The sequence below is a fragment of the Alternaria conjuncta genome (genome assembly GCF_024043145.1).
Source record: "Alternaria conjuncta strain BMP 0040 chromosome Unknown scaffold_19, whole genome shotgun sequence".
NCBI lineage: Eukaryota > Fungi > Ascomycota > Dothideomycetes > Pleosporales > Pleosporaceae > Alternaria > Alternaria conjuncta.
In genome coordinates, this window is record NW_026250108.1 from 143,423 (window position 1) to 165,648 (window position 22,226).

At 53.0% G+C, this 22,226-nt stretch overlaps 12 protein-coding genes across 12 annotated transcripts; 4 read left to right on the forward strand and 8 right to left on the reverse strand.

Annotated features, from left to right (window-relative positions):
- Positions 1-900: 900 nt before the first annotated feature.
- On the reverse strand, positions 901-1,489 carry J4E85_009810 (uncharacterized protein; the record flags this gene model as incomplete). The annotated part of the gene is made up of 2 exons (XM_051474028.1): positions 901-1,298; positions 1,396-1,489. The coding sequence occupies 2 exons, from the start codon at positions 1,487-1,489 to the stop codon at positions 901-903; spliced, it is 492 nt and encodes a 163-aa protein (XP_051322105.1).
- A 574-nt stretch (positions 1,490-2,063) lies between these two features.
- Positions 2,064-2,738, reverse strand: J4E85_009811 (uncharacterized protein; the record flags this gene model as incomplete). The annotated part of the gene is made up of 2 exons (XM_051474029.1): positions 2,064-2,557; positions 2,630-2,738. The coding sequence occupies 2 exons, from the start codon at positions 2,736-2,738 to the stop codon at positions 2,064-2,066; spliced, it is 603 nt and encodes a 200-aa protein (XP_051322106.1).
- Positions 2,739-3,676: 938 nt separating this feature from the next.
- On the reverse strand, positions 3,677-7,360 carry J4E85_009812 (uncharacterized protein; the record flags this gene model as incomplete). The annotated part of the gene is made up of 6 exons (XM_051474030.1): positions 3,677-4,117; positions 4,162-4,690; positions 4,743-5,368; positions 6,339-6,600; positions 6,646-7,277; positions 7,328-7,360. 6 exons carry the CDS (start codon positions 7,358-7,360, stop codon positions 3,677-3,679), a joined length of 2,523 nt encoding a protein of 840 aa, XP_051322107.1.
- A 1,024-nt stretch (positions 7,361-8,384) lies between these two features.
- Positions 8,385-9,269, reverse strand: J4E85_009813 (uncharacterized protein; the record flags this gene model as incomplete). Its single annotated transcript, XM_051474031.1, has 2 exons — positions 8,385-9,150; positions 9,202-9,269. The coding sequence occupies 2 exons, from the start codon at positions 9,267-9,269 to the stop codon at positions 8,385-8,387; spliced, it is 834 nt and encodes a 277-aa protein (XP_051322108.1).
- A 351-nt stretch (positions 9,270-9,620) lies between these two features.
- Positions 9,621-10,247, forward strand: J4E85_009814 (uncharacterized protein; the record flags this gene model as incomplete). The annotated part of the gene is made up of 1 exon (XM_051474032.1): positions 9,621-10,247. The coding sequence occupies one exon, from the start codon at positions 9,621-9,623 to the stop codon at positions 10,245-10,247; it is 627 nt and encodes a 208-aa protein (XP_051322109.1).
- A 698-nt stretch (positions 10,248-10,945) lies between these two features.
- J4E85_009815 (uncharacterized protein) lies at positions 10,946-12,382 on the forward strand (the record flags this gene model as incomplete). The annotated part of the gene is made up of 2 exons (XM_051474033.1): positions 10,946-11,546; positions 11,604-12,382. 2 exons carry the CDS (start codon positions 10,946-10,948, stop codon positions 12,380-12,382), a joined length of 1,380 nt encoding a protein of 459 aa, XP_051322110.1.
- A 1,123-nt stretch (positions 12,383-13,505) lies between these two features.
- On the forward strand, positions 13,506-13,925 carry J4E85_009816 (uncharacterized protein; the record flags this gene model as incomplete). Its single annotated transcript, XM_051474034.1, has 1 exon — positions 13,506-13,925. The coding sequence occupies one exon, from the start codon at positions 13,506-13,508 to the stop codon at positions 13,923-13,925; it is 420 nt and encodes a 139-aa protein (XP_051322111.1).
- Positions 13,926-14,128: 203 nt separating this feature from the next.
- Positions 14,129-14,968, reverse strand: J4E85_009817 (uncharacterized protein; the record flags this gene model as incomplete). The annotated part of the gene is made up of 1 exon (XM_051474035.1): positions 14,129-14,968. The coding sequence occupies one exon, from the start codon at positions 14,966-14,968 to the stop codon at positions 14,129-14,131; it is 840 nt and encodes a 279-aa protein (XP_051322112.1).
- Positions 14,969-15,692: 724 nt separating this feature from the next.
- J4E85_009818 (uncharacterized protein) lies at positions 15,693-16,700 on the reverse strand (the record flags this gene model as incomplete). Its single annotated transcript, XM_051474036.1, has 2 exons — positions 15,693-16,166; positions 16,350-16,700. 2 exons carry the CDS (start codon positions 16,698-16,700, stop codon positions 15,693-15,695), a joined length of 825 nt encoding a protein of 274 aa, XP_051322113.1.
- Positions 16,701-17,082: 382 nt separating this feature from the next.
- DPM1 (dolichol-P-mannose synthesis) lies at positions 17,083-17,864 on the reverse strand (the record flags this gene model as incomplete). The annotated part of the gene is made up of 2 exons (XM_051474037.1): positions 17,083-17,704; positions 17,764-17,864. 2 exons carry the CDS (start codon positions 17,862-17,864, stop codon positions 17,083-17,085), a joined length of 723 nt encoding a protein of 240 aa, XP_051322114.1.
- A 309-nt stretch (positions 17,865-18,173) lies between these two features.
- On the forward strand, positions 18,174-19,253 carry J4E85_009820 (uncharacterized protein; the record flags this gene model as incomplete). The annotated part of the gene is made up of 1 exon (XM_051474038.1): positions 18,174-19,253. One exon carries the CDS (start codon positions 18,174-18,176, stop codon positions 19,251-19,253), a length of 1,080 nt encoding a protein of 359 aa, XP_051322115.1.
- A 588-nt stretch (positions 19,254-19,841) lies between these two features.
- J4E85_009821 (uncharacterized protein) lies at positions 19,842-21,632 on the reverse strand (the record flags this gene model as incomplete). The annotated part of the gene is made up of 3 exons (XM_051474039.1): positions 19,842-20,177; positions 20,225-20,553; positions 20,600-21,632. The coding sequence occupies 3 exons, from the start codon at positions 21,630-21,632 to the stop codon at positions 19,842-19,844; spliced, it is 1,698 nt and encodes a 565-aa protein (XP_051322116.1).
- Positions 21,633-22,226: the final 594 nt, after the last annotated feature.

Sequence of the window (22,226 nt, forward strand, 5' to 3'; positions counted from 1 at the left end):
CAGTGTTGTCAATATCCCCGGTACGTGAGACTTACCAAGGGTGCCGATTCATTGTGCAATGATATGCGCTCGCGAATGTTTCTATCTTTTCCTGGTGGTGGAATAGCGCATCTTTTCTTCCTCTGAGTGAATGGTAACAAAAGCTGGGAAACGCCCGTCACGGTGTTTTGAAGCCATGCGGGGCCGCAATAAAAGTCCCGTAGATGAAAGGGCTGTCGCGAGATGTCCGATCGCGCACCTGGCTTCGGGCATCTTGCTACACTTGCAGCGATCTTGAGGCTTAAATGGGAAAATGCGCAGTGTCCAGTCCGGATGACGGCGATGGCTCGTGACAGAATGCAGTTGTTGCAGCTTGCTGGAGGGATGGTCTCAGACCTGCATGGCATCGAAGGTTCGGGATCAGAGCCTTGGAAGCGCCGACGCTATGCCCGGCAAGGAACCAGTCACGTGGGCGCGCAGATCATGCCATTATCCCGATCTTTCGAGGACGCATCTTCATCATTCTTCTCCATCCTAAAACCTTGCGCTTAATCACCTTTCATCACGATATTTGGGCGCAGCAATTCTACACGCTTTACCAAAAGTGTCACTCACCAGGCGGGTGGTATGTACAGTCAACACGGGATGGACAGGAATTATTACTCACCGCAGCTGTAATCTTTTCGCTCTTTTCGCCGCTTACATCGAGCTCCACTTCATAATGGTTTTGTGTTGTTCAATGACTTTTTCGTGTATGCCTGGCATCATTCATCTGTGTAGAGGACACATTCCGCTGAACCATACGCCGTTTTTCCTCCTACATGCCTCTTCGGGTATCAAGGCCGACCCTTGTATCTGCCAACGTATGCTTCAAACTTCCGTTGTATCTCAGTCTCGTACTCGCGCCTCTTGATGTATGCATCAACTCCTCGCGTGCTTGTTCCGTACCTTTTCCAGAGCTGACCTTGCGAGCTCGATCGCGTCCTCCAATTCACGGATCACGGAGTTCAACTCTTCAAGCTCTTTGCCCTGATCTGCTAGCCTTTGTTCTAGCTCTGCCACCTTCGTATCCTTTTCCGCAATCACCGCACGCAGCTGCTTTACCGTCATAAGCGGCAACGTCTGTTTCTCCGCCCCATTCCTCTCTGTCGCAGTCTCTTGTAGTGGTTGGAACACCTCTTCATGCTCTTGCTTGATGTGAGGTCGGGTCGGCGTATGCGGCTTTGCACTGATGCGAAGTGGGAGATCGACCGATGCGGTACCTGTAGTCGGCAGGACACTTGCTAAGACAGGCGCCGCGTCTATGTCGTTGACAGTCGCTGTAGGTATCGTAATTAGCGTTGCTCAGTCTAGAGCTACCCTAATCCCAGAGTCGGTGCCTGGCTACGAGTCCCTTCAGAGTGGGGAGTTACTCACAGTCGTACTCTTCGTATGGCTTGTCTCCGGTCGCGGATCGCGGGGCGGGCGCCTTCTCTATAAGTAGCGCCGGATTCAACGTATGAGAAGCCATTGTCGTAGCATTCTGTGTCAAGGATACAACAAATGGGTCGGAAGGAAGGCGCATGTGTTTTGTGCAAGCCGCATGAAAGGCTGGCGACGAGAGGACACAAGAGCTACGTTATGGACAAGTCAGAAACTTTTGAACCGTGCGGGAAGGTCTGGGCTAGCGAGCGCGCTGTTTCACGGCGTCATGAATTTGATAAAACATACCTCCACATTTATGAACATAGAGAAGATGGGCCGCGGACGTGAAGGCAACATCAGAACGAGCACTTCACATGGAACTTTGACGACTCAAGATCATTCACGCATAGAACTCGCCAATGTCCGAAGACCTCGATTTTGCTATATGAGAAAAAGCAGCGCCATCATCCCAGCAAGCATCGCGCGGCCTGTATGCTCGCACGACGCGCCGAGGAAAGGTCAACTACCCCGTCTTTCGAATCAGGATAGAGCTTTGAGTTACATGTATACGGACGCGCGTCGCAATGATCGCTCGTCGAAAAGCAAGCAACGAGTGTACGAATCCACTCGAAGCATGAAGCAAAAAAACGAAAGAGGAAGGTCTATAACTCTTCCTCAGTTCAGTCCGTGAGGGCCTCACGGGACCTCCTCATCCTCCACCGGCGCTGAGGCTTCGTCGTCTTGGTCTTGTTGTACTTTGACATCTTCTTCTTAAACGTCATTAGCTTGTACCCCACCACTCTCAGCATCCTCAGCATCCGTATCAGCTGCCTTGTGCTGTACAGGAGGGGGCTGGGCGGTTTCTTCCTCAACGCCTTGCGTTGATGAGGTAGCTGGTGGCCATCTGAAGCCCTAGAGATGGGGGCGGCCTGTCGGGCTTTGTGGTACTTGAGACGGGCATCCGCAAGCCATATGCGGCGATCGAGATCCTTTGCCACATACAGGTCCCAAACCAGGGGATACGTGTGTAACCATCTCCGAATGCCGTCGTCGACCGGATGGACATCGGCGTAGGGATCTAGTTCCGCGGCCTCTAGCTGTAGCCCCACCCGATAGACGAACTTTGCAGCGTTTCTGAAATTACCGTCGTCCTTAACTTGGTCTCCAGGGAATTCTTCATGAAGTCAGTAATGGACTGTTTGCGACCAGGCATTGACTTACGTCTATTGGTTGGCGTTGGATGTACTGGGGCCTGATCGATTGTCGGCTTTGGGACGGAGAACTGGTTGAGGATGCCGTTCTGGTAGCCCGCAGTGGCCTGAGAGGCGCTTGGTTCCTCGGTCTTGAAGGGTCATGAGGGCAGACAGAAAGTCGTCCAACCCTATCTGGTGGGGTGCTGGTGTGTTGTTGGTGGTGTTTGGTTCATTTCGACCGAGATTCGCCATTTCTACGGCGCTGTTAGTATAGCACAAGAACCTTTAGAAAGATGTCTTACATTTGGCGGTATTTTGATCAGTGCAGAAACCTCATGGGCTCAAAGGGCGGTTTGACTTTGCGTGCGCGCCAAGCGCGCTAGTGCAGATCTGACGACACCGGGTGCGTTGGCCGGGCTCTGGTCTCACATTCACGCTTGTGGAAGGAGCGAAGAAGAGCTTCATAGTTGACAAAGAGTCACACACTCAAGCCTATTGCAATACGTTCGAAGCGGGCGAGTTGGTGGCGCCTTTGTATGCAGGTCTCTTCGCAAGCACTGTCAAATCGGCTCTCCCATACATTAGTATCGTCTTCACTCTTGGAACTACAGTACACTTGGCCTTTGCAACTACAATGACACTTCGGTTTCACGTACGGTGAAGCGCATGTGCCGAGTCTTGCTACTTGGATTTGCTAGCCAGTGCACTCGCTGCATCGGTACATAGAGTCTATGCTCTGCTGACTTGTCTTGCCGAAGACACCTGGCTCTCAGGTCTTGCACTCTTCATTGTAAATTGAATTTGACCGAAGCGTACGCGGTGTTAACCACCCCAGCCCAAGCGGCATGTGTGCACGTCAAACGGCAGGAAAGCCGGTCGCCTCTTCTAGCCGCACATACATTTGCATAGAGATGGAGATGATGGAAAGATCGTATCGCCTATGTTCGCAGCATTGCCAAAAGTTCACACGCTAAGTATTACAATTTACTGATACAATCCCCTTTCCCTCGCTCATAGTCTCGACTTCCTGCTAATCGTACCCAGCCTGCCGATCCTTACCCAAGGCATTTATCTGATGCGCAGGCCGTAAAGGCTCACGTCTAATCCTCATGGACAATAGCACGAACGCCAGTACCTTCAAACTCATACGTAAAGTGGTCCAGACGTCGGGTATCAGCTTCCGTCATGGTAACGTCGGGTTCGAAGCGAAACCTGTTGACCAGCATGGCGAGCGTAAGGGTAATCTCCGCATATGCAAGATTGATCCCAAGACATTGCCTTGCACCCTTGGAAAAGGATACGAGATATCTCTCCAACTCTTTTGCGTCTCTAGTTAGCCAACGAGCGGGGACAAAGCTTCTGGCATCTTCGCCCCATATGCTTTCGTCAAAGTGCATGCTGTACGCAGACATGCCGACTACGGTTCCAGGTGGAATGATCTTGTCGTCGACGATGAGCGACCTTGCTCCAAGCGGTACGACACGCGGGAGTCGCCCTGGCACGGGCATAGCATAGCGCAACGATTCTTTGATGCAGGCAGTCTGATAACGTTAGCTTCGTCTCGCGATCTCATCAGGTTGCATACCAGATATGGAAGCTGCTCTAGTTTCAAGAGGCTGAGATCTTGGTTCGCCGTGATACCATTGTCGCGCAATTCTTCCCTTAGCTTTGCGAAGATTGAAGGATCTTCGCTCATCTGCTGGACAGCAGTCGCGAGTGTGAAGGCCGTGGTGTCGGACCCTGCGACCAAAGTACTGATGGCTTCGGCCAAGACAAGTTCATCGTCCAGGTGTTCCAAAGAATCGAACACGAGTTCATGGTCGAAGGACTTTCCGGAAGTTTTCAGACGTCGGAAATTGGCTACGGTGTTCGCGGTGGCGGTGATGAGAGCCTGGAATTTTGCGGCTGATGTGCTGAGTTTGGCGGCTATACTGGGTGGGCATTTGAAGGCGATAGTCCGGAGAGGAGGGAAATATAGCATGGTCCACAGTGACTCGGCGGCTTGATCAAAGCACCTGTGGAAGGGAGCGTCGAAAGTATTGTCGTCGGATTTAGTGAGCAAGTTGAAAGACTCTCCGAAAGCCATTTGCGTGATGAGATCGACCGTCAGGCACCTGTGATGATTTTAGCGTTCATGTTGCATCCGGTAGGATTGGGGAGGGCTACCTGAAAGCATAGTAAAAGTTGATCGCGCCGTTTCCTCTAGTCTCCGATATCCTATCACATAAAAGGGTGGCTTTGGAAAGCAAAGTCTTCTCCATCGACCTTATGTGCGTCTTCGAGAAGAAGTTGCTGAGAAGCTTACGTCGTACACGGTGCAGCTCTTTGTCGCCCTCGACGAACACAGAGTGGTGTGCGGCGAAAGCATCATAAAAGTACTTTTGTTTGGGGAAGGCGTAGTTTTGTGAGTAGATTGTACGGTAGAGCGCGGGATCAGTAATGTGAAGCTCATTTGGACCAATCCTGAGTGTTCGCGTGCATGTTGGAATTGTCAGTGCCTGGGCGTGTGATTCGTCGTTAGACCTACCATATGCTTTGTGCAGTTGCTCAAGTGTCTCTTCTTGCTGGCCAGTCTTGCTTAGCTTGTATTGCCACCAATTGGATAGAGCCGCCTGGTATGGACCCGGAAAGGATGCTAGTGGATGAAAGTGGAGTAGGTAGACTGCGCTTAGGAAGCCCAGAGCGAGAGCAAATAGAACGATTCTGGCCCCAAGCTCGGAGTAGGAGCGCGTCTCCAAGAAAGACAGGTCCCAAGCCTTCTTGAGTTGAGCGAAAATACTTGCGGACATGATCTTGAGCTGTAGTAGCGTGATAGATGAAGACACTCAGCTACACTTATATGATTCATCATTTTGTACATCATCCTCGACATCGTTTCGTACATCGGGTAGTACGCGAAGATATCCCTCATGTCTGTTCGCTCGATGTAGACTTGGCAACTCGAGTATAGCCGGTCCAGCGTGGGCAAGCCAAGCATTCGGACCTTTTATGAACACACTATTAGGTCCCCGACTGGGCAAGAACACGTTGAGCTTGTCCGCGGAATCCGAAAAGTTGGATATTTGGATGCATGCTGCGCTGAAGAGGTGCCAGGCGCAGGCGTTGCGCGGGGTTCGCGTCAACGTTCGGCCGACCGTCCGCTCGCGGCAAGATGAAAGCCGACGATAGCAGGGCCATGTTGATCTCTAAACGGCCCTCTGCCGCTGAGATGATGAGCACCCGTTTTCTGCTGCGATGAGCGATTGTGATGGAAAAGACATGTTGCGCAAGTCAGCAGGAGGCATCCGACAAAATTCGATTAGGCCGTTCGCTAGCGCTGGGGCCAACTGCTGAGCATCTCCTACGTCATCACCCCCTTGTCTCCTTCCCTTCACACGGCAAGCTTCACTCCTTCACACCATCACCTCTTCAGAGAAATTTGCCGCAGACTCTGCTGTATAGCCTTCTGGCCATTGTCCCGTCATACCAAAAATTCCAGTGGCCCTGCTTCCGACCGCTTTCTCCATGGCGTGCTTACCCACTTTCTTTTCCCATTCTTCGAGGCTCATCTCACCACCTAGCACTTGCGGCAATGTAATCGCCGATAACCCTGCGATATCGCAGCTTGCGCCAAGGTGTGGGCGAAGCTGAATGAATGCCTCGCCTGCCAGCAATAACTTGCCTCCGAAGAACGAAGCTTTTGTATTGTCAAACGCTAGATGGTTGCGTAAGTCAGCACAAATCTTCAACCGAGTATCTACTTGGACGGCACGTACAACGAACGGCTGTGAGAAGCGGCGGGTTCGACTCGTTGAAGATTTTCCTCCACATTGGAGACAACACGCTGTCCCTTCGCTTAAGCTGAGCCTCCCAAACATCTGGACGCAATAGGTTTCCGGGTACGGTGACGTTGTGTCGGACACCATTAACGTCGGTCATGTAATCCGCGAATACTGGTGTCGAAGCGTCGCAAGCATCGTACCAACACCATTCGATGACACGGTTACCAGGACGCATGTCTCCGATCGTGCTAGGCGACAGATAGCTACCACATGTCAGTCGATGGATGGCAACGTTGTATCGAACTTACACCACTATGTAGCTCCCGTCCAGCATGCAAAGAGGCATCTTTCCCTCTATGGCACAACGTAGCTCCTCAGGCGCATCCTTTTCCGGGAATTGTGATCTCCACGCCACATAGCCAACGTAATCGGTCTTCACATCAGGAAGGACAAGGCTTCGAAGACGGGATCGTGCGCCGTCGGCCGCCACGACCATGTCAGCCGTCATCTGTTCCTCTACGCCATCTTCGCCTTTGTATGACACCACGAGATGGTCGGCTTGCTCAGTCAGCCCGCATACCTGGTATCCACAGCGCATGCTGACAGGCCCATGTCCCTCGACGTCTTTCTCGCAGGCCATCCACAGCAGACCGTGAAGACCAGCCCAGCACGAGGTGCGCACGTCTTCCGTGAACGGCACTTCAACCAAGACCTTACCATCCTTGTCAAGGATTGGAAATGCGGGGTTGCGGAAAACGATATCGTCGAGCTCAACATCAGGTAGGTATGTTGTGAACACTTTTTGTGCGTTTGACCATAGGCTCAAGCCTGCAGCTCGGGCTTGTAGCTGCTGTTCCGTTCGCATCTCAAGAACCACAACGCTGTGGCCATGAGACTTGAGCGCCACAGCATGCATGAGCCCAGCTATCGAGCCACCAACCTATTGGAATCATCAGCCTCATATCAGCCATGGCATATAAGGCCACTTACCACAACGACGCGTTTGTTCATTGGTTCTGCCATGGTTCTCAAGATGGTACGCACGAATGGAGAAAGACGGATGATGCTCCGAGGACGCCTTCTGACGCGGAAAACGGCCCTTTTATCGCGTTGCAGTACGAACATGGGTTCTGTCGACTACTCCGCTGCCACCAACGCAGTAAGAAACGTCGCCCGTTGCGCGATTATTGATCAAAGCACCACCATTGGGTAAACGGGCAGCGAGCAACGCCTGGCTCTACATGAGTGGTTGGATCGCGTACCGGTATGCGGCGCAGTCGCATCGTGGCTTCGCCTATCTTCCTGTCCAGACCCGATTAGCCAGTCAGACACATGTCCTCGCAATCCTCCAGATCCTCTCCGCTTTAGCGAACCTCATATTCGGGGTCATTGACTGAGATGAACTAGCGGCCCGTTCACGAGTCCCGTTCACGTCACGTGAGGCGGCTTGTCTGTCCGATGTTCTTGCCCCCTTGTCGGTTTCTGTTACGCGAGATTCCCTCCAAGTCACCTCTCCACATTTATCACGGCATGATATTAAGGCTCCGCGTACCCTGCTCCGCACTAGTCTCTTCACATATATGGTCGTCCGCGGAGACTCTCCTTGCCTAAGGTTCGCACTTCTCGGTGACTTCGGACCAACCTCGTCGTTCTCTTAACACATACTATGGGCCTGTGTACAGCGACGGTAACAATACTACCTTCAGTATGCAAATTGATGAGTGTCTACGCATGTTTCACTAGCGATGGATCAGACTAGGGATGATGAACATGACTCAAGCAACCGGCATTAGCTCTCATCATGCTAAGGCGTCTGCTATCACCAGGTAGTGTATGTACGGCAAAGAATGCCAAATATCGGGACCCACCCAGTCAGAATCCGCTGCGTACATCTGACAATGCCCACAGCTTCGTTCCCCGCCATGTAGAGCAGGCCCGCCATACGGACTTTCCTCCTTCGATCTTCTCAGTCTCATCAACGGCGCCATGTTGTGACGCTTGTCGCCACCATCATCACGATCCTTCACATCTCCCCCTGCCCTCTGCATCAGCGCCTGTCCGCGCGAGGTCCGGTAGGAGGGTACAGGTCAGGGACTAAGCGATCGTTGGTAGATGACCTGTTCCGTACGTTTCGGCCACGATCGCGCTCCCGGCGAGCTCCTCGTTGATGGCCACCGCGCTCGTAGAATCCACCCGACGTTCTCCGATGCTCAGTGTATATCGCCTCGCTGTACCTCGATTCTCGGTCTCGATCTGAACCTTGGCGCGGAGGAGTGGCGTCAACGTTCGACATGGGGCGTTGCGTGGAGTCCCTCCTACCGTTTGCTCCATATCCATCGATACTCCCCGAAGCCCGACCCTGCTCTCTTTCAAACTCTAGGTCTTGAACGTGACACTGTAGGCTATGCGCTTCTGTCTCCAACGTAGTGACGCGATCTTGTAAATCCTTGTTCTCGACCTCGTATGCTTGGATCTGGGCCTCCATCTCTTGTATCTTGCTCGTCATATCGCTAATCTCGCGGGCGGACTTAGCGGTATCTTTCCTTATCAACGTGTCGCGCTGTTCGATTGCGACGTTCTCGTTGAGTAAGGCGTCCTTCTCTTCCAGGCGCTTCGAATATGAGACTGTCAGATCGCCCAGGGACTTGGTTGCCTGCGTGAGACGAATATGATAGTCGCTGGACATCTTTTTGGCAGCCGTCTTCTCTTGTTGGAGCCTTGCGTTGTCAGCTTCCTGGTCCGCGATGCGTACAAGAAGCTCGGAAACCCGCCTCATGGGTGCCAGACTGCCATCGATCGAAGGCGGCGCCGTACTGTGATGAATTTAGCAAGAGCTCTTTGGAAGATCATCTCAGGGTACTCACAGCTCTGTAGGCGGCTTTGAAACGGCCTGGCGATTTGGTGTTGGGACAGCAGACACTACATCAGGCATGTCGACATTGCTAGGCTGACGACTGAGTCGAGGATCACGAGCACTGTCGTAGGTGTTGTTGAAGGCCATCAGAAGATTTTGGAATAACTGATGGAGATCTACGAGAAGAAGAGAAGAACCGTGGTGTTCTGGGAGTACATATAAAATCGTGCGTTCGTCGATGTGGCCTTGGCTAGCGCGACTATATCGTAGGTGAGCAAGTATTTACTGCGACTGCGGCAACGCCGTCACCCAACCAATCTCCCGCTTCTACGCCGACACCTTACGCTGAGAGTCACCTCTCGCTCCCGTCGGTATAACCGCGGCGACCTGACTCCCGCCGACTTCGTCAAATCAACCACAACCGCCACGATGACGCGGGGAAATCTCCTGCGACACATCTTCAGACACGGTCCGAATTCCAAGCTCAAGCGCGAAGCAGCCCCATCCAAAGTCGACGAGAATGAAAGATCACCTCTCATCGCAAAGTCACCCGCAAACGAGCCCAAGCCGCTATCGCAAGATCTGTCGCCGCCACGAACACCCGAGCCACATACCGTACACGTCCTTCCCGAGATCACCGAGGAGGGATCTAGCTCTCCAGCTGCCGATTCGCCTTCCGCATCTTCAAGCACAGGAAGTACAGTGTCCGACCTCGCATCCATAGTCACTGTCCTCGCCGCGCACGCGCCTCTCATTAACCCCACAGCTCTTACTACCCGCGACCTCATCTACGCCGCCATCGATGAAGCGATTTCAGCCACGAAGGACCATCTCGACACACTAGCAACTGCGTGGGCCTTGCTTGAGGCCCTCGCTGGCTTCAGTGAGACGGTCGAGGTGCTAAAGCAGGAGATGGAGCTGAAGATTACGTCGTCCGAAGCCAAGCTTGTGGAGTTGGAAAGCTTCGAGGAGGCGGTTGAGGGTATGACGTTATCGGATGAGCAGGACATAAACGGCGCGGATGGTGGTGATGGGGACGGTTCACCAGGTCCCTAGTTGGGACATGGTCACAAGATGGTCGCATAAGCCATCTTTAGGTTAAGCCTATGGGTCGCGAATTTGTCCGATCTAGATTACTGTCGTGGAACAAAGAGAAGAGCAGCGATCAAGAGACAGTGTGAGAAGTGCCTTCATGACTGAGTAGCATGATGACAAACTTGAGCGACGACATCACGAACTCATGAGATGCATCCATGGATACCCGCAATGAAACCAGACTACTGAACTTGCAAAGCAAAGATTTGTGAGTGATGTTGGTTGATCCGATATTCGGAAAGTCCGGAGTAAACAGCGGACTACGAACCACACCAAAGTCGCGAATGCGCAACCAACCTCCTGATGTAGTCAGCCCGCCCAGTTACCATGCGCGACTGTTCCCGCCTAAATACGTGGGCGTACGCTAAATTATCAGCGAATCGTACTGAAGATGATTGAAGTGTCGTTGTACGGTACCGAACACTGGACAGCGAGTGATGCGACGCGCATATGTTTCGTGTGCTCATCTATGGCATGCGCCGAAATACTACCACGGGCGCGTTCAACAGTCGAACTTGAAATTTCTTCATCTCCGTAGTCGACCAGTGCCGCGAAGGAAAGCCTGCACTCCCTCCTAACATAAAGCCTCCATCTCTTGACCAGCTCAACATCATCTTTATCTACCTTCAAATAGCAAACCATCTTCTTCTCTAGTCACGATGGCTCCAGCTAGACAATACCACGAGAGCCTCATACTATGCGAAATCGAAGCAAACAAGGACAAGTACATACACTTCCTGCAAAGGCTTGTCCGAGCAGCAAGCCCCAACCCACCAGGCGACACCCGAGCGGCTGCAGATGTCGTCACGAAATTCCTTTCAGCCAACAATATCTATGCAGATATCGTTGCCCCGATGGCTCATATGCCCAACGTGGTTTCTGATTTCGAAGGCCGCTTGCAGGACGGTCCTCTCGTCGTCTTCAACGGCCATATGGATACTTTCCCGGTCAATAACCTTGAGGGTTGGCAATATCCGCCATACTCTGGACATAACGATGGCACTTCGATACACGGACTTGGATCTGTCGACATGAAGGCAGGTACCGCGGCTTCCATCATTGCGTTCACGTTGCTGAAGAAACGGGCCTCGCATCTTATTGGCAGTGTTGCCTTGACTGTGGTCTCGGACGAAGAGACGGGAGGGCAATGGGGGACCAAGTATCTACTTGATCACTGTGGTGAAAATTCACCTTGGCTAGGCGATTGTGTTGTCAACGGCGAGCCTGGTGGTCTACAGTCCATCCGGTTCGGCGAGAAGGGTAAGTGACATCTATCCATGAACAGCTTTGAAGACCTATACTAACCTTGAATCGCAGGCACTCTGCGATTGACCTTCACAGTCAACACCCAAGGCGGTAACGGAGCGTACACACACAATGGCTGCGGAGCCATCGTACACGCTTGCTCCCTGATAACAACCCTGAAACGCGTGGTCGAGTCGATACCCGTAAAGATCCCGCACCAACTCAAGGCTTACCTTCGCTCCAAACAAGCGCACGCCGTTACCGATGAGATCATGGGCGCTGGGGCAGCAGCGAACATGTTCTCACCCACTTTGAACATCGGCATCATCAATGGCGGCGTCAAAGTCAACGTCATCCCTTCAAAGTGCGTCTTTGAAGCTGACATCCGCCTGCCGATTGGGCTCGAGGCCGAGGCTGTACTCATTGAGATTGACGACTTACTCCTGTCGTCCCCTGGCGTCTCATACTCCGTGCAAGAAGCAGCCAGCAACCCAGCGAGCTTGTCGGAGTACAATCACCCGCTTTCTGGGTACATGGCTGATGTTGCGCGAGACGTTACTGGGAGGGAGCCGGTACAGATCGTCGGCCTGGGTGGTACGGATTGTAAGTTTTATCGCTATCGCGGTGTACCGGCGTTTGTGTTTGGGCCTTCTCCAAGCGGGATGGGTGCAGATGGTGAAGCTGTACTCATTGAAGAGTTTATGACCGTCATCAAGACACATACACTGGGGGTCTTCCGGTATCTCTGGGATGATAAAAGGTGGGATCTCAGTAGGGGATTGGGGGAGTATACTCCCACGGGCGAGAGGAGGGCTCTCGAGATTAGAACTCGCAAGCAGAATATGGGGTAGCGGATTGGCCTCAACCTTTGCTCCAGTTATGTTAGAATTAATGCGCTTGAATGAGACACTTTCCCAAAGACTTCCCAAACATTGACATAGATGTGAAGCCTCGGTGGAGTCATGACGGCCACGAACTTGACCACGCACATGCGGGGTGAAGTAGTGACGGTCCGCGCCGATGCACAAGCGCAAGGAAACAGAACGAGTACCTATGTGGACGCTACAGCGGGCCAAGAGCTGACGGACAACGCGCGATGCCATAGTTTGACTTCCAGAGATGGATTCGCTGACGGCGCTGTGACGCATTAGTACTAGATGACAGCTGTTGCACAACTTTGTCACTCCTGGCAGCGACGATCAACACAAAATACCGAAAGACTCCGCGGACCTAAGGAAGTACCTCTCACCACTTCCGCGTCCTTCCGTCTGATCAACACAGCTCGCTCCGACAACGACATCCAATCCCCAAAGCAGCCATCGGCAGATGAAACTAGCGGTGTCTGGAGGCCTAACGTCATACCTGGGTATCCGATGACGCTCGTGGGTCCTCCCCGGTACAAACGAGATAACAGGCGCAAGTCCAAACACCACAACGGCATTGACATGTCGCAACTGAATCGGCCGCATCACCAAAAAAGGCAGCCAGGAACAAAGATTGAGGAAAGGCTCGACAACTTCGCTTCGCAAGCTTCGTCAGTAGTCCAGACCCAGCTAGCGCACTGTCTGCACTTGTCTCCAGCGATCGGCCCTCGTGGTAACCGAGCGGGAAGTGGGGACCAATAAAATACAGGGGTACAAAACTGCCCATTAGCTGACACCGGCACACTACCGTCTGACGGGCCCAGCCTGCATACGGAAGCCATCCGTTCTCCTGTTTTCCTGGCCCTGAAATTTCGGTTTGGCGTTTCGTTCTCTTCCCGTTTGCTCATATCTGCGTAATTCCTTTATTCCCCCCAGAGCGTTTCCGTCTCTTTGCTTTTGTTGCGAATCCTTCACAATCCCTCCGGGTCCTGCGATTACTTATTCCATGCCAATCATCGGCCGCATATCTCTACACCGCCGACATAGCTCCGCCCCCAGCCCCCAGCCCCCAGCGCATACCCTGAACAACCGGAGAATCCACAGAACCAAAATGCCGGGAACTACAATGACGAAAACGAGTGCATACCCCTACATCCTCACCACAGTCGCAACCCGCAAAGAAGGCATTTCCCGCGCGCAATTCCACCAGCACAACGAGGAAAAATACGCACCTTTACTCAAAAAGATCGCGGGAAAAGTGCATCCGTTGTCGTGGACGCGACACTACCATGTTGACGACGAGGAATGTCCAATCGGGATTCCGCGGGTGTTGATTGGGGTTGATGACGGGATGGATTGGGATTGCATGGGTACCATGGCGTTTGAGGATGAGTTGCATTTGCAGCAGTTTATTGCGTTCATGCATAGCGATGCGGCGATTCCGGTGCTGGAGGAGGAGGAGAAGTTTGCGGAGCCGACGAAGACGAAGCTGTTGGTTATGAAGAAGGGGGTTAGTGTGAGGGAGGGTTAGATGGGTTGTGAATTTGGGGCGTTCGGTTTGAAGAAGTGAAACTGGAAGCAAGGCGGAACATGGTCTTCAGGAATGCAATTCGGTCGGAATAGGATGTTCATGTTGGGTTATTAAGGATGCTTGACTTATGATATGGAGGAACGTAATCATCACAAACTGCATACAAACTGCAGTACAAACATCCATCCCTCTCCACGACGTGCCTATGAAGGAAGCCACTCCCCATCCCAGTCCTCCCTCTTCATAGCCGGCCCCCACGAATCCCCCACACCCGTATTATCACCCCAATCGTCATAGCCATCCTGACATAACATCGGAACCCTGTCAATCGCCCTGTCCAGAGAAACATCTCCTTCGACCTGTATAATACCACCATCTCGGATCCATATATCGTGCGGAAAGTGCGGCATCTCCCCATGATGGTACATATGTCGAATGTGTCTGTGGTTGGTCTCGGCAAAGCATTGGAACTCTTCTTCGTTCTTGTAAAGTGAGCGGGTGACGAATACGGTTACGACAGTGTTGTTCCACAGCCCGCCGGCTGCGTCGTGGAAACGGTCGTCACCGGGTCGGTATCTAGCTCTAGCAGCTTGATGCAAGAAGCGAGCGATGTTGGATGCCTTGGCGGGATCGGCAGATCGGAGTCCACTGGACTTGGGTAGTCTCTGGGAAATGGCTTGGATGTCGGACTTCTCATCGTCTTCGACGGCCATGCGTTCGCGAGGGATTTGTGACATGAGATAGTCGAGTATCTTCCTCTGTCTCATCTTTGTTCCAGCTTTGCCGAGCTCGATGAGCTTTGTTGGTGACTCTTCGACGAAATGTCGGACTAGCTTGTTTACGATGGCGTGAGCTTCGAGGTAGATTTGCTTACTCGTACGTAGTATGGCAGTCGGCAGATGTCTTGTGACGAGGATAGCCACTTCTCCGTCTATGGAGACTACGGTGTGTTTGATCTGGCGTGGCAGCCGCTCGTAGATCATTAAGCGCAGTTCGACGGGCAGATTCATGAACGGGAAAGGATTGTGTTGGTCGATCGACATGTCGGTGGCTGAGACGATGTATGAGTTGCTCTTAGAAACAAGTGATCTGACGAAATGACTGATTTTGGAAGAGATCAAAGGAATAACAGTTTTCAGTACGACAGCGGCTGCAAACTTCAATGACCTGGAAGGATGAAAACAATTGCGAATTAGCATCAAGATCATATATGCCGGTGTCAATGGAAGAGTGATAAGGCCTGGATAGGTATGGCGATAACAGAAACCCTATCGGGTGGTTCACGGATCATTACCGTGCCGTCAACAAGACCACGGGTCAGCCGGAAAGGACGATGCCGGATAATTTGTAAGATGGCTGGCGAATTCTGGACCAACAGACCGGCCATTTACGTCGGATCGCCGGAAGCAGTTGTATAGCGAGATCCTACTAGTCAGTTCAAGCTGCGAAGGTGGATACTAATGCCCGTAGAGAAGACGGGAAGGCGAGATGATCACGTGATGATCGCCACATTCATGTAATGGTTGCGAGATACGTGAGAGCGGAATTCGGATAACAGTACTGATCGGTCCTTTTCAACGAAACTTCGACTAGCATGTGAGCACCTTATCAAAGGAAAGAGCTAAACACCCTGCAGTCTACATTAGCTTTGCACGCAAGAAATGGCGAGCTTTCAACGCAATGTAGATTTCCGGGTCTTCTACTTCCATGATCCTCTGTAGGCAAGCTTTTGATTCCTCCTTCTCTTGAGCGAGATGTGGAAACTCCTCACGAAGAAGGCAGCCACTCTCCAGCCCAAACTTCCTGACTCATACAATTCTCTAGCTTCCATTCTCCAGTTTTGAAGAACTTGGGGCAGTCAGGCCTCTGGGGAACGTTCTCCGGCGTAACCTTGATCTCGCCGTTGAGAGCATGCACGAGCATGAAGTCCCTCTCTATATGGGGCATCGTCTTGCCTTCAAATGAACCGGGAGGAGGAGATCGCAAAGAAGCTTCTGAAGAAGTGAAAATAGGCACGCCTTGGTTCGACCTAGAATGAGGGTAAAGCCTGGAACCGAGCGCGGGATCGTTGAGGTCTGCGAAGCGAACAGTGGCAATAATTCCGTTCCAACCCCTTGTGCCCGCTTTTGTCGCTAGTGTAGCCTGGCCCATGAACATTGCGATGGCGCGGGATCGCTCGCTGCTCCACGGTTGAAGATCAAGTCGCTGAACGACGTCGCTTACACGGTAAGCTTGACCTGCCTATAATTACGTCAGATTTAGACTTGGATGAATGTTGTACTACACACAAGAAAAGGATTGAACAGGTCTGCAGACTACATCAAGACGAGAACGCGCAAAGTGGTTGACCTGACGTCAACGTAGGTTTCAGAGAGTTCGAGTATTTCCTACGTTGAAGTAGGGGTCATGCACAGCTTGACTCACCAGATATGCTTCCCGCTCGTTTGGAATGAGCCATTTGAGTACAAGGAGCGCGTACAGATGCGTGTCATGTCCTATGACCCGGGGCTGCGACTCTGTCACGAACTTCTGAATGAGAGATGTGACAATTGTGTACGCCTCGTCATGCACCTGGCGGCTTGTCCTCATTATAGCCACAGGGAGGTGACGTGTGACCAAGATCACTGTTGAGTCGACTGTGTTCTCGAACAAGCTACCCACGTAGCGAAACTCGGTGTGCTTGATTTGACGGGGCAGGCGCTTGTAGATCATGAGGCGTAACTCCGTGGGGAGATCCATGAAGCGGAAGGGCTTGGTGATATCCTGCGTAGACATCGTGGCAGTGGAGTCCATAGCTTAAGTGTGAGACCGTTCCGCCGCTGTGTGGGTGCGCAATTCCGGGGACAGATTAGAACCGCGATGTAGCGATTCAGCGATTGAGGGACTCTTAAGGTCGAAGTGAGCTCTCCAGGGCTGGCAGGAGCAGTGGACGCTAGCGCCGCTTGGCGTACGAATAGGTAGTGGCAGTCGGGACTACCTAGGCAACGGCAACAAGTGCACAGGCGAAGACTCTGGTGAGAAGATTAAGAGTTAAACATACTAAACAGACAAGGCGGAGAAAGATCAAATATACCATCTCCTTACCTGCCCGAGATATCATCAGAGCCAGCCATCCATTCCGGCCACCAACACCCCACCCCTCTCCCACCCAGACCATCTAAACCTTCATCCACAGCGCCAACACACCCTTCGCATACTCCACAATCTCATCCCCACCAAGCTTACTCTCACCATACAACCGATCCACAAACGAAATCGGCACCTCCGCAACCGTACACCCCATCGCCTTGGCCCTAACCATCATCTCCATCTGAAACGTATACCCCTTACTCTCCGTCTGCCTAATAACCTTCTGCAACACCTCCTTCTTATACAACCTAAAGCTGCCCGTAAGATCACTCACGCCCGGCCTGAGCACCGTATCCGCAAAAAGATTCGCCCCCCTCGACACAAACTTGCGCTTGAGATCCCAGCCGAACACGCCGCCGTCGCCCGCATACCGCGTTCCGGTCACGATATCGTAGTTCTTGGTCTTTTGCAAAGCGATCATGGGCGCGATGAACTTGGGGTGGTGGCTGAAATCCGCGTCCATGATGATGACGAAGTTGCCCGTGGCGAATTGCAGGCCGTGGACGTAGGCGGTTCCGAGGCCGAGTTTACCGGCGCGCGCGCGGATTTGGATGCGTGATGGGGTGTAGGCTTTTTGGAGCTGGGCGGCGATTTCTTGGGTCCCGTCGGGGGAGCCGTCGTCGATGATGATGAGTTCCCAGTCGAGTTTGCTGTTAAACAAGGGTCAGTTGTGGCATTGCGTTATGAGGGGGTGGGTGTTGCGACGTACTTCTCCTCGAATGTCTTGGCCAGCAGCCATGTTATTATGGGCAGGTTGCGGCGCTCGTTGTAGGTGGGGAGGAGCACCGAGTACTTGTTGGTGTTCGCCATCTTTTCAATTGCGTGTGTGAGTCGTGTGTCTGCGGAATTGGGTGAATGAGCGACTGCAGGTGAGGGTTGACGTTGGGGGAGTTGAGGATTCGCGGAGGTGATCGTGTCCGCAAGTAGCTCGGGGCTGTCGGCGGACCCTGGACTAGCCTCTTTGGACCATCTCCTTCCGCAACCACATGGCCGAGTTTGGGTGGCCTTACACGTCGATGTCATATTCATCGATATTCCCGCGCGAATTAGAAGAACATTGGGTCGATGCTATCAGATTTGTAGGGTAATGCCGGTCGATACGCCGGATACCCTCTCACGATGTCACCCATACCCCAGAAGAAAAACCTCTTCCTCTGCCTCGACGCCTTCGGCACCCTCTTCACACCCACGAAACCCATCCCAATAACTTACGCCGAAGCCGCCCTCAAGCACGGCATCGCCATAAACACGCCCGAACCCGCCACCCAAGTATCCTCATCCTTCAAATCCGCTTTCGCGCGCCTATCATCAGAGCACCCAAACTATGGCCGAGCAACAGGCATGGGTGCAGAAAAATGGTGGGCCAAAGTGATCAAGGAAACATTCACACCGTTCCTCTTGCCAAACCAAACTTTCCCAAAGCACCTCGTTCCAGAGCTGCTTCACACCTACTCGTCACGTAAGGGCTACACACTGTACCCCGACGTCCTCCCCTTCTTCCGCATGATACAGCATATGAAAACACATCGGAGACGTCAGGGCGCTTCTCATGGACTCTGGCCCTGGGACAAAACTATAGTAGGCGTCATAACGAATTCAGATGACCGCGTCCCGAGGATATTGTCGTCCCTCGGTGTCAATATGGGTCCCTGGCATTACCCAGTTATAAGAGCCTCCGGCCCCAAGGATAGAGAGTATGACATCGATTTCATGGTCCTGTCTTACGACGTCGGAGTCGAAAAACCGGATCAAAGGATCTTTGCTGCGGCGGAGGAGATGCTCGAGCATAAGTTAAAGGCCGTTTCGATGGACAGTGGCCAAGATATCAGAGCAGAGGAGTTTGAGAAAATCTACGTAGGCGACGACCTCCAGAAAGACGTTTTCGGCGCTCAAGACGCAGGCTGGTCGAGCGTATTGCTACAGAGAGATCCAGATGCCCTGGGTGGCCAAGGCTACGGTTTGAAGATGGAAGAAAAGGGAGTAGAGACAGGGGAGGCAGGAGCGGTAATCAGTCAGAACAGAATGGTGCCACATGTTGGTTCCTTGCTCGATCTGTGCGCGTGGCCACGAAGACCCGAAGGGCGTGAAATATCGCCCGTGCGATACGAGTATATAAAGGGCCCTGAGGATGTGTCGTTAGAGAAGAACAAGCGTCGACAACGCAGCCAGATGGCGATGCTTGGTAAATTAAGAAATTGAACAGCCGGTTACAAATCCATCAATCATTTGCAAGACCCAAACATCACTTTTCCTCGCTCTGCATCCGCACACCCATCACATCAGCAAATACCATCTATTGTATCATACGTCTCATTGCAGTTCATTCCATGTCAGTCGACAATCCAACCTCCAACCTCCAACCTGTCAGAGACGAAAGACACCAAAGTCCGCATCTTGTCCACCAAACCGTCATACCCCATCCACATCCATACCACCGACCCATCTTGCCATTCGTGCCGAAGCCCCACCGCAAAAAGAAACATACGAAACATGATCATGTACAGAATCCACCAAGTCAACCAGAGCCTAGAAAAGGCACCGAGCCAAGTTGTTATCCAAAGCCCCCTCCAAACCCTTAAGTTTTCGCAGGATTCCGTTTGCCAATTTTTGCGCCTGAAAGGTAATGCCCGACTGTGGTTCTCCGCGTGGTATTAAGGTTTTGGGTGACATCGTGGTAATGGAATTCGAACTCGTCGTTGACCGTTATAATGCAAACAAAATGTGTGATTTGCTACACGATGAGAAACTACCTCATTCGAATGCGCGTTGGAAACGGATGTTCTTGTGTCACAACTCCTCGTCCTCTTCCATCTTGGTTTCGATGGTGGGGATGTTCCCGTCAGAGTTGGCTCGGCCTTGGTTGTGGGCGTCCATGAGGGCTTGGCCTAGGCTCTTGCGCACGTTGTCGTCGAAACCGGGTAATGAAGCGCGCTGCTTCTTGTAGGGTGAAGCGATCGAGTTTGTGCTGGGCTCTCCGGAGGTGTTCGCGGCGGCCGAGGATGATGCCTCTCCTGTGGACGTGTTTTCTGGTGCTGGTGTACCGGAAAGAGGAGATCCTGTCGAGTCGGAGTGGGAAGGTCCTGCGGGGCGGCCGAGAGGTTCTGCGGAATGTTGACGCTTCAGCTGTGATGTGTCAGTAGACGAATTTCGAGCGATAACAATACACATACCTTGATCTTGCGCACGCCCTCTGCAAGTTCGCCTTGCCTGTGAGCATCCTCAGGCGACAGCAAGCCCTTGTCGAGAACCTCCTTGTCATCATCCGCATCCTCCACCTTGACATCGTCCTCGTCGTCGGCGTCGCTGTCCATGGCGTCTTCCGTCTTCTTCTTGGACTTGGGCGATGTCTCTCGGTAACCCCCAAAGTTCTTTGTTCCAGCGGCCGCGTTCAGAGGCTTCAGACTGCCAAAGTCGAGTGCGCCGGATTTCCGCTTCGTCTGCGGCGAGGTGATCTTGGGCGTCTCCTTGGTGTTCAGAATACCCATCTTCCGCAGTTGACCTGCCATTGGTTAGCGAAAATCTTGTATCCCTTGCTGTAAACTTACGCTCTCCGCGGTACAAAAAGGTAAAGACGGCGTAGGGCTTGTCCGGGGGATCTATTCCAGTCACAGTCTGAGTGCTGATAGACTTGGGGTCTAGCGTCTTAGGCTTTGCGAAACTCGTTGTGTGGTCGACGTCTTCGCCCTCTCCTCCGCCGTTTTGTTCGTCGTCATCGTGTGCGTCGAACTGGGGTGAGTACTCGCCGCGCTTGATCTCTCCAGACGCCAGGACGCGGAACAGGGCGACCTTGATTTGTCCGGCTGCCTCGGGCATGGGGGGCTCGTCGTCCGAATCGGAGTCGGTGGTGAAGAACTCGTCGTTGCCGGAAAGCGTCTCGACAGGCGCGTCCTTGCTTTCGCTGTAGCGCAGTACACCGTTGCCGGAGGTCTTCTTGTCCTCGTCGCTGCTGTCCATGGCCTCTCTCCGCTTTGCCCGCTTCTTTTCCAGGCGCTGCTTTCTCCGCTCAATCTTGGCGGCCACGTCCTTGTCCTTGCCCTCGAGATCCAGACCGTTGAGCCATCTCTCGAGACCGACCTCGCGGAAGAGGAACTCGCGCTCTGCGAGACCCCCGCCTTCTGACTCTGGCACGCTGACCCACCGTGAGTTGACCCACGTCTCTTCGCCGCGTCGCAGCAGTGTCGCTACTTCCTCCTTTGCCCGGCCGTCAAAGTATATGTATGCAGCGATTGTCTCGTTCGGCGATGTGGTCAAGGGCTTGTACGGGGCTATCGTGGGACCGTACTTGCCCCGCTCTCCGGTTTGACCTGGGAGGCCCCCGACAATCTTCGCTTTCGGGTTGGGGTCATCGTCAGTTGGCTTGGGCGTCGAGTAGGGCACGTGGAGACCTGGGGTGAGCAGAGTGATCGATATCGCGAAAGAAGACTGCTCAGGCTTGGTAGCGCCCGGCGGTATCTTTGCGGGTGGGACAGGGATGTACGAGGTGATACGGTGATGTTTAGATTGCTTCTGTATCGAGTATTCTGGGAGCGGGTTGCTGTCGGCATGGATGCTGACGGCGAGGCCTAGAAAGGTCGGCATTTTGGATTAGGCGTGGTGAGGACGGCTGCGAAGCTGCGGAGATGGCAGCGGAAGAGCCCTAACACAGTAGTCTTGGCAGAGTTGGGAGGGAGAAAATATCCCTGCGATAGAGCGGCCGCCGGAGGGGCAGCTGCGCGAGTAAGTAGGCGAAGATGGGCTAGGAGGCGGTGTGAGGTAGCGACTCTGAAGGTCTGTGTTGTTGGTTTAGGCGGAGAGCTTCCGTAGCGGGCGCTCCACGATGTTGGGGTCCACAAGTCGACGACCCAAGTCACGAGCCAATCACGCGTGCACCTGATGTTTTCTGCGAACTTCAAAGAGCCGCCATCTTTCACGGATGTTTCTGTCAATATCACGTCAAAGATATGCTGCGACCATGCGTTTGGGCAGGGGATCGAATCAAGGGGCGTGCCTGTCGTCGATCGAACGTGGGGTCATGACTAGCGGCATGGCACCAGCCTGTTCGTGCCTTCCCAGTTGAAGGGAGCCCTGGCAGATATACGTTCAGAGTCAACGTGTACGAACGACTCAACTTTCTCAACACGCGTTGCCCATACATCCCGATGCCATGAGCCATCATTATGTGGGGCCAACCTA